The sequence below is a fragment of the Eretmochelys imbricata genome, chromosome 1 (genome assembly GCF_965152235.1).
Source record: "Eretmochelys imbricata isolate rEreImb1 chromosome 1, rEreImb1.hap1, whole genome shotgun sequence".
NCBI lineage: Eukaryota > Metazoa > Chordata > Testudines > Cheloniidae > Eretmochelys > Eretmochelys imbricata.
The window spans coordinates 32,769,684-32,784,137 of NC_135572.1; the positions used below are offsets into that span (position 1 = coordinate 32,769,684).

At 38.6% G+C, this 14,454-nt stretch overlaps 1 protein-coding gene across 1 annotated transcript in view; it reads left to right on the forward strand.

Annotated features, from left to right (window-relative positions):
* CNTN5 (contactin 5) overlaps positions 1–14,454 on the forward strand; it is a 544,075-nt gene that overhangs the window by 480,700 nt on the left and 48,921 nt on the right. The window contains exons 15-16 of the mRNA XM_077805582.1: positions 994–1,152; positions 1,594–1,743. Coding sequence (XP_077661708.1) covers positions 994–1,152; positions 1,594–1,743 — 309 coding nt within the window. The remainder of the gene's footprint in view (positions 1–993; positions 1,153–1,593; positions 1,744–14,454) is intronic.

The following is a 14,454-nucleotide window of genomic DNA, read 5'->3' on the forward strand; positions in this document are numbered from 1 at the left end:
ATAAAAAATAATTAATTATGATTGTCTGCAGCTGAGTACAGTAAAATAATATTTTTCACTTCTCAAGAGATGAAAAGCAATTTTGTTGTTTGGGATTTTTTTTCCTGGACCTTGTAACAAACAATATCCTTTGGAATATTAACTTAAATGAAAAACAAAATCATTCAAGCAAGCTATTAGATGATACAGGGAATGTTTGAATATGTGAGACAGTATATATATTGAATTCTTGATTTGGTGATTATCAGAATTTAGTGGTTTTCAAGACACCTATTGATCTTAGTTTTACTTTGAACATGGTTCATTTGTCATATCAACAAACTGTGGTGTTTGCCTCTACAAATATCCAAAATTTGCTTTATATTTATTAATTTCATATAATTATCATTTATTACTTTTACAGCACATGACATGTTGTGGGCTTTTAAGGCACCATCGCTACCTTGAAGAGTTTACAGTCTGAGACCTCCTCCGGCAATAGGGTCTGTGTATTGACTTAAATAGGACCCCTAATGCTCCTAAGGGTTTGTCCACATAGATCCAACTGAGTTCTGATGAAGCAGAGCAAGGAATACTGCAAGTAGATGGTGCAAGGTTATTATAAGGGAGGAAAAGAACATATGGCTGTTTAGTTTAACCTTAGATGCTTCTTAAAGGTTGCTATTTTACTTTTATTTTTCTTCGGTTTTAAAAAATTAAAGAATAAAGTAATTGATGATTTTTTTTTAAATTCCTGTTTCTGTTTCTAATTCCACAGCTGTCACTCTGACATGTTAATTGCTTCTCCCTCATGAAGCATTAAAAAAATAGAAATAATCATAATTTGTCATCAGAAATCACAGAAATCAACCACCTCAGTGATATGCATCTTAACTACGTATTTCATGAATACTGAACTACATCATGTCGTTATGGAAACATGTGTATTCTGTGTTAGTGCTGCTGAATTGGCATGACAGTGCGGTTCTTCTTATTCTTTCACCTTATTTCTAGGTCCTCCTGGTCCCCCAGGAATAGTGATAGTTGAGGAAATTACAGAAACCACGGCGACGCTTTCCTGGAGTCCTGGGGCAGACAACCACAGCCCTATCTCCACATACAACTTACAAGCACGTAGCCCATTTTCACTTGGCTGGCAGACCGTAAAAACAGGTGAGAGAAATATTTTTAACATAATATGAGTAGGCTGAGTTCAAAACTCATGGCTCAAGAGAATAGGAACCACCTACACCAGTTGCAGAGGATGATGAAGAAAATAAAAGATTAATAAGATTATAAAAGAAGATAAAAAAGTAAAAGGTCCAAATTTAAAAATTGCATTTGGATGTCACTTAACAACATGCCTGCAGTGTGGCTGTCCCTGCTGTAGCTGTGGATAAAGAGAGGATTTCTGTCTTCAAATAGTTAATCAGCCATCTTTCAGAAGCATTAAATAAACATATACACACACACACACTGATGAGTTTGATTTCCATTACCTCCAGTGATACTTTAATTCAAAGTATAAAATTCAAAGTGTAAAATTCAGTTCCGCATATTACACATGAGTTTCAGGTGAGTTAATGATTTACACATTGTCTTTGCTTTCTACAGTTCCAGAGAACATAAGTGGTGACATGGAATCTGCTGTGGCAGTAGAACTGAACCCGTGGGTGGAATATGAATTCAGAGTTGTAGCAACCAACAAAATCGGGACTGGGGATCCAAGTGCACCATCTCGAGTGATCAGAACCAGTGAAGCAGGTAAGAACTTTGAAAGACACAAGTTTATTCTGTAGGAACCATCAGGAATAAAGAATTTTTTAAAAACTAATATCTTTCAAAAGCTTCTTGCAGACATCACTGTTGGCAATCACTACTAATCTAGCGTGATGTTTTTTCCCAATGGGAGAGCTTGTTCATTCAAAATAAAATTATTTTTTAGTTTGGGAAAACTTCACATAAGATGCCCAGCCCTCTCTTACCTTCAAGTGTTAGGCCATTACACTGTGTATTCTGCTTTCTACAGCTCACTGTCCTCTAACCTGCAGCTCCAGACCCTTCTTGATCCATGATCTCCCCGGAGACTTTGCTGGTTTATGAACAGAATCACACATCATTCTACTGCAGACTCATACATGACCATTATTCTTTCCTCCTCCCAGGACTTTCTGTTACCTAGTCCCTCTCTGTCCCCTTTTCTTCATTATAAATCCTTCACAAGTTCCATTGTTGTGAAAGTCAAATGAAATCCTACTAGTCCTCTACTCTGTCTGCTGGATCCACTGCTGCTGTATTCCAATCCAGTGCATTCTGGATATTTCCTTGTATACCACAGTGAATTGTGTGCGTGCCTCCGGGGAAGACCCAGAACATTCCTGGTTGTGGCATGCAGTGTCAATAAACCAATTAAGAGCTTTGGACAAAGTTGAAGTAAATGGTAAATTTGTCATTTAGTGCACCTGTTAAAGACAGCACGGTGAACCAGAAATCAGTTGCTACTGCCTCACTTTTGAGAATCTTCTCTTTAGCAAAGAACACTATCCACATAATCAGTACATTATTCAGACCTCTTGGAAATGCAAATGTCCAAAACTTTGGGAGCTTAAGCACAATTTATAGAAAGACTAGGGGGATGGAGAAACAAGTTGTATGTGGCAGAAAGGGAACATGAGGGAATCTTATTTTGAACTATTTAGATGAAGGGACAAATCCAAGGAGAGGATACGTATTTAGGGAAAAGGGTGGGAGACAGAGATGTGGTTGGGTGTAAACATCCAAGCGGATCTCAACTTCTGAACACTTGAGGCTTTTCCCTGTTACTATTTAACATCACGTCTGGTTGTTTTGTTTTCCATTAAGTGACTTGTAAGTAGGCTGTTAATCACATAGAGTAGTTATGTGTTCAAGCTTAAATAAAACCAGCCATGCTTTTGTAACCCATGCCTGCTGGGTGTGGTGCTCTGTCCCCATTGAGTGGCACCTAGATCCTGAAGAGATTGATGAGTCTTCTACAGCCTTGGCTAAGAGCTATGGGGCTTTTAGCTCATGTAGTAGAGGATCGTGCAGTAAACTTCAGAAGTCTGTTGTTTTATAACTGGCATCTGCTGGCCTTACAGTTTTACCATTTGTATAAATGAATAATTAGATGAATAGGTTAGTCACGTCTCATTCTGTTTTCTATCTTTTCATGAGGGGAGATTGTAAGTATTGCAAGTGGTAATGCCATAGTCTATCTGCATTCATAGCTCTGGAATAAAAAGGGTCGGCCTTTGAGCTTTGTTAATTATGTGCATTAGAGCCATAGTTCACTGGTCTGTGGACTCATAGCCTCACAGACTTTAAAGTCAGAAGGGACCATCGTGATCATCTAGTCCAGTGGTGGGTAACCTGCGGCCCGTGGGCCAAACGCTGCCTGTCAGGGTAATCCGCTGGTGGGCTGCGAGACAGTTTGTCTACACTGACCATCTGCAGACACGACCACCCACAGCTCCCATTGGCCAGGAGCAATGAACGGTGGCCACTGGGAGCTGCCGGTGGCCATGCCTGCGGATGGTCAGTGTAAACAAACTGTCTCGTGGCCCGGCAGCAGGTTACCCTGACGGGCCGCATGTGGCCCGCGGGCTGCAGGTTGCCCACCACTGATCTAGTCTGACCTCCTGCACATTGCAGGCCGCAGAACCTCACCCACCCACTCTTGCAATAGAAACCACACATAAACAGTCATTCTTAAAACAGTCAGGATAGATGCAGTTAGTCTGATTGTTATATATACATATTATCTGTAGTCATAATAAAGAACTTTTTTTTTTCTGTTTTAAATAGCCACTTTGTTGTTGTTTTAAAAATAGGTTTCACTATACAGTCATAGAACTGCATGCAGGTCGATGGATTTTCATTCCTTCCTGCCAAAGGATACATTTTATCAGACTTCTGTGTCTTGTTCACTCTGTGTTAGTCACACACTACCTCTTTTTCTCTCTCTCTCCTTTTGTTTTTAAGCAGGAGCTCCATATGCTTCATACTTTGCTCCATTACAGTCCGAAGGAAGAAAAGAAAAACAATATGAAAAATACATGACCCACTCTCATTTAAAATAGTGTTTGGAAAAGCTTTTACCATCAGCCTTATGCTTTCCCTGGTTTTGTACCATATGTAGGGCTGGTATTACTAATTCTGTTGAACCCAAATGTTCTAACTACTTCTCTGGCTAGGCAGGTGATACAAATCAGAGAGGACGCAGACATTCCAAGAGAAGCTTATCTCAGGTGATAGGCTGCATCCAAAAGCTTATATTCTCTCAGATTTATGAATGCATATCCTGTGTTTTAATGGACCGGATGTATTTTAGGCCATGAATGAGTATTTTTCTCACCATCTGGGTTCTGAAAATTTAATTTCATTTCTTTTCAGTTGTTTGCCAAACAAAAGTTGCATTTTCTAATTCATTTCCCCATGACCCAGATGAAAAGTCCTCCCCATCTCCACCGTTCTTTCCTTTTTCTTTGGACAATTGTTGGGTTTTAGCTGTGAGATTTCAATCAATAATACATAACAATCAGTAGAGGAAGAATATTGGGACTGGATGACATATGTGTTATGCCCCTATCTAGTTGCTGATACACATAAATGATGACAGTCTACTATTGTTTTTTTTAACTCAAGTGATAGAGATGTGTGTTTAGATGCTGAAGTGCCCAGGATCAAACCATCAGGAAAATACATTTGTATTTGCTATTAAATGAAAACTTTGTGACTAATGAACTACAATAGGGTCATTATACATGATTTTTTTAACACCTTCCCATCCCCAGTTTGATGTTCTCTTTCTTTCCCTATAACATTTGTAACTACAGAATTGTTCTCGTTTTAAGTGTGTGTTTTGGAGCATGGCATGTTAAATCCCATACAAATGTCAATAAATCAATGTATGGCTTTGGAACAAGCTTAAGTAAATGGTGAATTTGTCATTCAATATATGTGTTAAAGACAGCATGATGAACCAGAAATCAGTTGTCCCTGCCTCTGTTTCAGAATCTTCTCATTAGTGAAAACGCTATCCAGTTGTTTGTCTGTTTGTTGGGTTTTTTTTAAAAAAAAGAGAAGAAAAGGAAGATTATTTTTAATTGCAACAAGGGATGGCTTTCCAATTTGTTAAAATATAGAAAGAGAGTTTTAAAATGTTTACTCCTAATGATAACTTAATGAACTACAAATTATTTGAGCATAAGCTTTCATGAGCTACAAATGCATCCAATAAAGTGAGCTGTAGCTCACGAAAGCTTATGCTCAAATAATTTGTTAGTCTCTAAGGTGCCACAAGTACTCCTTTTCTTTTTGCAAATACAGACTAACACAACTGCTACTCTGAAACCTGTCTTAATGAACTATGTTTATGGAAAACTGACACAGATATCAGTAGTAGCAAACTTACACATTATTCATAGTTGTATAGGGCCTCAGGTATCTCCAGTGCTTCACAGAAAAATATGGGTTTCTGCTTTTGCAAAGCTTACACTCAAAAGCCACAGTCTTGAAACTGGATTCTACATGAAGTCAGAGGTCCATGCCAGTAGATTCAGTTGCAGGACAGGAGCTTAAATGATGGATTTGGAGGACAAACATAATTATCTCATATACCAGGAAGATATGGGGTGAGGAAAGATTCAGTTTATGGATATGTGATTACAGAGTTATGATGTGCAGGCATAAAGAAGACTTGATTCTTGTTTGTTTAGACAGACTGTGTAAACCAGTTTCAGAGTAACAGCCGTGTTAGTCTGTATTCGCAAAAAGAAAAGGAGTACTTGTGGCACCTTAGAGACTAACCAATTTATTTGAGCATAAGCTTTCGTGAGCTACAGCTCACTTCATCGGATGCATACAGCAACCACATATCACAAAACAGAACCACTAACCCAGGAACCTATCCTTGCAACAAAGCCCATTCTGTTGTGTGGTATGTGGTTGCTGTATGCATCCGATGAAGTGAGCTGTAGCTCACGAAAGCTTATGCTCAAATAAATTGGTTAGTCTCTAAGGTGCCACAAGTACTCCTTTTCTTTTTGTGTAAACCAGTGGTGGGCAACTTGCAGCCCGCAGGCCGCATGCAGCCCATCAGAGTAATCTGATTGTGGGCTGCAAAACATTTTGTTGACCGTCCTCAGGCATGGCCTTCCGCAGCTCCCAGAAGCCGTGGTTCACTGTTCCCGGCCAATGGCAACTGCGGAAAGTGGCAGGCCACAGGATATAATCAATGAGTCTTTAATTGAAAACTGCACTTTAACATTTTGAACAGAAAACTTCTAAATTCCTTCATTATTACTCATTTTTCTTTAATTTTCTTCCGCCCTACTTTGTTTTAACATTCATTCTGTTTAATCAAAGAGGACTTTCCATCTTATTATTTTCAACACACCATTTTCTATTTTTATACATTTTCATATTATGTTTTTATTGATTTTAGTCAACACACATCTTTTCAATAATGCTTAGTAAATTGAAGTGTTCTCTCAATACAACTGGGAAAATCTAAATGAAAAAAAAATAGCCCCTGCAGCTCTCCAGAGTATGTTTGGTAGTGCCTTCTAAATGTCCTTCAGCCTCAGATACAAGGGTCCTATTTATCATGACAGGAAGCAGAATGATGGGAATGCCAGTTCACGATACAAACAGCCACCTGGTTAAATTGCTGGGATGGTTTCTAGTATAGGAAATGATGGACAGTGTTCTGTGGCTTGGACTGTGACCGTACAGGACCTGTGTTCCTTCTCCTTGTCTGTTCTGACATACAGACTGTGACCAATCACTATAAAGTATTTTTGTAACCTTTTTGGGCTCCTTCGTCCACATCTCCCATTTGATTTCTAGCTCATAATAATACACAGGAGGCAACCTCTCTGATTGTGTCTGGCTGCCATTTTGTCTCTCCTCTGGAGTGGAGTTTTGGTTTTTGTCATCAAGAAACATGGAACAAATGGAGAAGGAAACATCAAAGAGGCGTGGCAAAAAGAAAACATCTTTGCTGTACCTCTTGCCCTAGCATTTTTCCATGGGAGCCCTAGTGTTTTCCTCCCTTTTTTTTCCACAGCCTTCGTATTTTTTTCAGCACATTGGGAAGCTATTTTCTTCTATCCTTGGTCTATTACCAGTCTCCAGAGCTATTATCTTGAGTTTCTCAGGCTCCCTCACTTCCCAGACGAGTAGTCAACACACGCACACGCCCCTACCTTTCCTAGGCCTGTAGAGCTCATTCCCTGCAAATACTCTGACACCCAAAAAGCATAGCATTTTCTAGGATTTTCTCCAGGTGCTTCTTGGCTCCCAAGAGAGGAGAAATCAGCCATTTATTTGAGCTGAAGTGAATGAACCAGTTCACCAAAACTCATAACTTCAAAATGGAATCCACAGATTCACTCTGCTAGCTGTGGACTAGTGAGATTGCTCTGCCCCTTAGTTTCTGGTCCTCTCTCTCCAATGCAAAGGACATCTTTTTACAGCCAGATTCCGTGGGCCCAGTTTTACTGCAGGACACTTTAGCAACTGGTGACTGCAGAAGGTCTCGTGTTCTACTGGGGAAGATATGAATCCTTCAAGAAAATGTGTGTGGAAAGAAATTTAATTCTTCTCAAAGAGATATGGCTCCAGATACGGCTCCAGTCTGTAAGGACATTTGATGCACTCCACATTTATGGCAGGCAGGTGGCCTCTGGGCTTATGAGAGCTCTGGGATAACACACATCTCGGTTGAGCAATGTGATTCTGCCTCACCTCCAACACAGAGCTGTCACCCACAAGACATGATCATGCCCATGCAGATAATCCACAACAACAGTGAATATGTAATTCATCTACCATTTTTTAAATAATTAAATGGAAATTGACAGGTGTAATTTAGTAGCTTATGCAAGCTTGACTTGAGAATAGAGTCTCTTTCTCTCATTGCCCCCCATTTTTTAATCCCTTCTTCCGCAAATCAGTAACAGGACTTTATACTAGTACAGTAATTAAATACCCCTGGCAGCAATAGTTGGAATGGTATCAGGTAATCGACAGAATAATAAACAGGGTTTCCACTTGCCTTAATTTTCTAATTAAACCCTAATCTTGTTACTTAGTTCATATTTAGTTAACATGATTGCTCTTCATAGCTCCTTTCACTGGAATGGATAATACTGTGATTTTCTGGCACATCTAACTCACAGCCAGTTCCAGTAATTCTGTTAATTCTAGCCTTCATACATATTTTATAGGTCCACAAGGTGAAAAGAGCCAATAACATCAATTTAAACATGCCAGATATTCCACGAAAGCAACCGGGCATTTGGAGCCTGGGGGCAGAGCGTCAATTACATTATCTATTCATGGTGAAACGTGGGTAGGAGAGAAATTGAGTAGACTTAGAATTTAACCTGCTAATTGTGCATGCAAACTTGATTTTCTGAGCTAATAGGCTGATGACATTTAGTTGTAGAAAATTGTCTATAGGATTAAAAATATAAATAAATCAACTTTCTTCTGAGTTAGGCCTTCCTTGTGTTACACTAAAGAATCAATATGCCAGAGTGAAAAATTGGCTTCTTTGGTCTGGTTTGGGGGGGGGGTTTGTTTTGTTTTGTTTTTGTTTGAGCTGGAGAAAAGAGGTTTCAGCATTTCTATTAATTACTGTTAATTTTATTCTACAATCAAATCCACTGCTGTATTGAGATTTGACAATGTTTAAATGGACAACTAAGGCCTTTGAGGGCAAGGTGGCTCCTGAAGGAGCCCCAAAAGCAAAAATAGAAAGAAGATAGTGGACAGGTTGCCCCTCTTGGGTGCCACTTGATGTACTGGGGTCCCACTGAACCCGCCCATTCCACCAGCGTGGGATCCTTCACCCAGTCCTGCTGTGCCAAGCCCTCAAGCCTCCTCTAGCACACACACAGTCAGGGCCACACCCAGCTGCAAAAGGACACTGACACTGAGATCAGCTCTGTGTGCTCAGGGATTGCCCATCACCCAAGTGAACCCTCCCCCCCCCCCCCCCCCGCACCAGAGAGTAAACCCACAATTGTATTGTTTTCCTATGCAAAGAAATCTCTACAGCCTAAGATCATGAAAATCGCCCCCTCCGTCAATGTGGAGGAAGATATGCACAGCTTTTCACCTCCCAGTTATGAATTGCACAAACTGGTTTATAGAAAACAAAAACAAGTTTATTAACTACAAAGAATAAATTTTAAGCGCCAAAACAGATTAAAGCAGATTACTTTAGTAAATAAACAAAACCCACAAACTGAGCTTAACACACTAGATAGATAGAATATAAATTAGTAGATTCTCACCCTGAGTGATAAACAGTCTAGCAGATTCTTAAAGCACAAGTCGCCTTGGCTTTCCCAGGTTTTCATATACAGGTTAAAGATTCTTGTAGGCTGGGACCATCACTTCCCACAGTTCAGTCCTTGCCCCTCAGCTTTTCCAGGTGTGTTGTTTTGGGGAGAGTGAGGTCCCCTCATAATGTCATTGTCCCACTTTTACATCTTCCCACTTGCCGGAAAGCTCTTTTGCTGTGAACTGTGTCAGACATTTTCAATTGTGTAGTACTATCTCTGTTCACTATTGTTCACCGTTCCTGGGGTAATCCTTGTGCTTGTGTGCATTTCCTCAATCAGCCATTAACATTGTTTGGCCTTTTTACTGTTGTACCTGAAAGGCTGCTCGTGGGTGTTTTCAACCTCACAACATGTTTCAGTAACACATACATCGACAAACTTCCTAACTTCACATATGATGGTAGCACATACAATCCAATGAGATATTAATGTCCAGCAGACCAAGACTTTTTGAATGATACCTCACATGACATACTTTGTACAAAACATATCCTAATTACATGACAGTGGTGAATACTGGGGTGGCAGGGTATCACAGATAGCAACCACTGATTGCATGGGTATGTTTTAAAACAATCCACTAACTGGTATGTAAAATTGCAAGAGCTAAATCCAAGTACAGTATTGTGTGTTACCAGCAAACAAACTGGAAAATTCAAGATATTGTCTTTTGATATTTTCCTGACATCTGTATCACAGCACTTAAGTTCCCAGTTCCTTTTGTTGTAGTTTTTGAGGGACTCAGCCACTATGGTGCAGTCATGCATCAGATATTACAAGTGAATGGCAATTACGCTTATTTAGTACTAAAATTCAAATGTCCTACACACCAAAGAAAACTTAACACTAAGTGTATGCTGTTGTTTCCTCCCCTCCCCCCATTGTTTTCCAGTCAGTTTAATATGGTGCATTACTTCTTCAGAAAAGCTGACACATTTTCACATCTTGTTCCAGTACAGATGAGGAGGAAATGTTTTCCTGGGAGAATGACAATGTGAGGGCTGGCCTTTCATGCTAAAAAAGATTTTTTTATTTAACATTTGTCAGCTTTCCAGATGTGTACTGCAGAATATATGTAAGGAAAACAAGGACAAAAAAACTGCTGAGTTTGTTGTTACTTTGGTCCTTGGATTAGGAAGTTTTGTCAAGCTGTTGACAAATCTTATTTCTTAACTGAGATCAAAAACCAAGAAAAGATTTTTTTTAAGTACAAGTCTTAAAAGATATAAAAAACTGTAAAAGAAACAAACAAACAGAAGCTGTAGAAGTTCCTTGAAGAAACATTTTCATAAGGACTAAAAACAAATTTAATAATTTATCTTCCCTTAGGAATGAAGCAGTGTCAAAATCTTCTCTTTTTTTAGATGGGGTGCTTCAACCTTTATATAAATAATATTTTTGCAAAAAAATATCTTCATGAAGATAGCAACTAAGGAGAGGAAGCATGGGTTTGTGAGTAAGGCAGTGAGCTGGCAGGGTTCAGTCCCTGGATCTGCCAGAAATTCTCTGTGTGATCTTGGTCATGTAAACAGTTCACCATGTGAAAAATAAGAGCATAACAATACTTATTTCTATTTTGTCTATTTAGATTGTAATGTCTTCAGGGCAAGGATCACTTCTCCGTGTTTGTACAGTGCCCCATACAGTTGGTTTTGATGTTGGGTATGGCATTTAGATGCTACTGTAATACAAATAAATAATCATAAATTGCTCATGGTACCCTGTTAAAACATGTATTGGTCATTACTCTCCTTCAACATCATAACTTGAATAATTGAAAGAAGGTTGTTTAATATTTCCTTAAATACATAAAAGGGAAACACATACACTGATTGTATTATTATTTATTAACTTAATGCCACATTATTCGTGAGGATGGCATTTGTGGACGTGACCACACTAATGTGTTGGGGATGCTTCAGTTTTTAGGTGCTCAACTGGAGACACATTGACCTACATTTCAGAAGAGCTGAGCTACCACAACTGCCATAAAAATCAGTGGAGCTATGAAATGTCTGAAAGACAGGCATAGGACATTTCAATTATGCACCCCAAAACATGGTGCCCAATGTTTGACAAAGAGGAAGGAAGATAGACCCCAACCACAAAGAGGTTACAGTCTGCTGACTTTAATAATACTGTGCTATCTCCATAAACATTCAGATGACTTTAATTTTAAATATGTAGGTGAGATTTTTAAAGGTGCTGTGCAGCACCACTCTTCCCATTGACATCAATGGAAATGTTACCTTTTGCTTTATTGGAAGCAGACTTAGGCCAATGATGTGCACTGCTGACATTATTTTAATTGCTAAAACCTACTGTATAATAACCAGTTTCTGGGAGCTAGAATTAGTCTGTTGTTGTCAGCATCTATTTCAGCTCATTATGGCAGTGCAGCGAAGGCATGTACTCTAATCACTTTACTGCGCAACATTCAAGATATGTTTATTATTATAATTGGTCTCTTTTGATACTAATTCCACCACATCCTACAGCCATTCAACATAAAAATCCTCATTAAAGTTCATACTATGTATGTGTGTGTTTGTGTGTGTGTTTTCCTAAAGGTAAGTCCAATACTGTTAATAAAAGTACAATTAGCTTGTGTGGACAAGTTATTCATTATTCTTGGACAACTTGCCTCTTGTTTATACTTCATTAGGCTTTGTGCATCTCCTTTTTCCTGTCATGTAGATGTAGCCCTTTCTTCCCTCATATTTTAAGAGCACTGTCAGTTCCTTCAGAAAGCTGTTCGAGACTAAATTTCCTGTGTTGGCTTTTCAAAAACATTAGATTTTTTTTTTCCTTTTTAGGCTACTGTGAGAGGCAAAGGCTTTTTTGTGTTTGTATGTTTTTATCATGTTTAATTTTATTTTAAATAAATCACCACTTTTACAACCAGGCCTACAGTTAGTTTTAGCCAAATCATCATGGGACAAATCTCATTGTTTTTATTCTTGCCAAATTCATAGTGAAGTCATTGGGAGTTTTGCCTGTGTAAGGACTGCAGTGTTTTGTCCCACGTCACTTGAGGCGTGGACATCAATACCTTTTGGAAGATTATCATAACTTACTCTGACACACATAGTCCAACCCACCCCACATTCCCAGCACTTTCAGAACTGTGTAAAAAGTAATGTTACCACAAGCACTGCCTCCAACAGAGATAAATTATGCACCTTCAGAAAAAGAGTGAATTTTCCAGGTGGTATGTTTGGATGGGATCTTCCTATGCATGTCCCAAAACGTGGTATTCATATTCCAGTAGGTTGCACTCTTTCCTCTTAGCATTAAACCGGTGACTCTGTAGAACAGTAGTACAGTTAAGGGGCACACCACTACTAATGGAGGCCCAATTTATTCATAACGCATAACACCATGTTGCTGACCTCTAATGGACACTAAAATATAGAGGTTTTAACTCCGGGGTCCTGCCCTTATTCCTCCGTCATTTACAGGAAGAAATTGATTCTTTCTGGCTAGGTTAGTACACTACCACATCAATATTTAATGCAAAAGTATCTCTGTGTGTATCACTGCTTATCATTAATATCTTGAAGACCAGGAAGATACTAATTATATGGCAATAAACGTAGTTTACGAGTGAATAAATACAGTTATAAAACTATATACTTTGATATAAAAGTGATGTTGCTGTGGAAAACTGCTAATATACAGCCTTGGTGACTGGAAAAAATGTTTTCTTTTAATAGTTTTCTTCCTTTAATGGTTATTCATTTCAGAGTGTTCCCCTGTGACTGTATATATTGTGGTTTGGTGCAGTGCAGAAGAAATTTATTCCTTTGACACATTTACTCTTTTAATGGTTATTCATTTGAGAGAGTTTCACTGTATGACTGTATATTTTACAGTTTGGTGCAAAGGAGATTCATTCTTTTGACAGGTTTATTCTTTTAACATTTATTCATTTAAGTAGGGCTTCAGTCTGTTAGACTATTATCAAGAATCCTCTAGAAAGAAGACACTGGTCCTCCTTTCTGGTTGAACTACAAATAAGGCCCTCAAGTTGGATACTTCAAAAGAGCACAGTGTTCTGAATTGGTAACATAGCATCAAAGTCAACAAGGCATACACTCTTCATACTACCAAAGAAACCTCATCGATGTAATTCTTAGGAAGATTTAAAATTGGATCCTAAGTTTGCTTAACACCACACTCTGTTGTAGAGATGATTTGATGGTTATTGCATGTTAATTAACTTCCAGTTGACTATCAAAATCATGTTTATTGCAGTCTTACAACCACAAGTCATGCATCATATTACCAAACACTGTGATATTTAACAGTTTCTCAGCAAAATTTTCTTCAGTGTACATTTATATTTATTGCATAAACTGCACTCATTTTTTCAATGGAACTTTCATTGATAAAAGTGTATGTTTCATGTGGGAGACATTACTGGATGCATAATAAAGTTACAGAGTAAGGCGAATTTTGCTTTCTTCATTCGTGGTTGTCAAATGACCCTATGCCCATAGACACCAAGGAGGTAACATATCACAAATATTAAAAATACAGCGTCTGAGTGCCAACTGCTAGAAATGAAGGAGACCACAAGTAGTCTCATGAGGATACTAGGAAGATTTTCAGATGTTTGCCAAAGAGATGAGCAAAACAATCCAAGTCAATTAAAGAAAACAGTAAGCAGCTGCAATTTATCTCTTTAATGCTCTCCTTCTCCACTCCTCTTTTGTAATATGGCTGCAAGGCATCACTTAATCATCTGATCACGTGTAGGTCAAGTGCTTCTGGCAGAGAATAACTGTATAGAGCCTCACTAAGGATGATCAAGTGGGGAAATGAAGAGGGAAAAGCTACATATGTGTTTCCTAGGTGAACATACCTCAGCAGGAAAGAAGCAATTCATACTTGGAAATTGCTCAGGTCATTCAGGAGAGAGCTGCAGACACCATAGCAAAACTTGTATTTTAAAAATATATGTATATGTAAATAGACACACAAATGTCCTGGTTGTCATCTCATTTACATCAATGTAAATCAGAAATAACTCCTATGTAGTCAGTGGAGTTACATCAATGATAAATGAAGTCAAAATTGAGCCCTTTTTGCCACC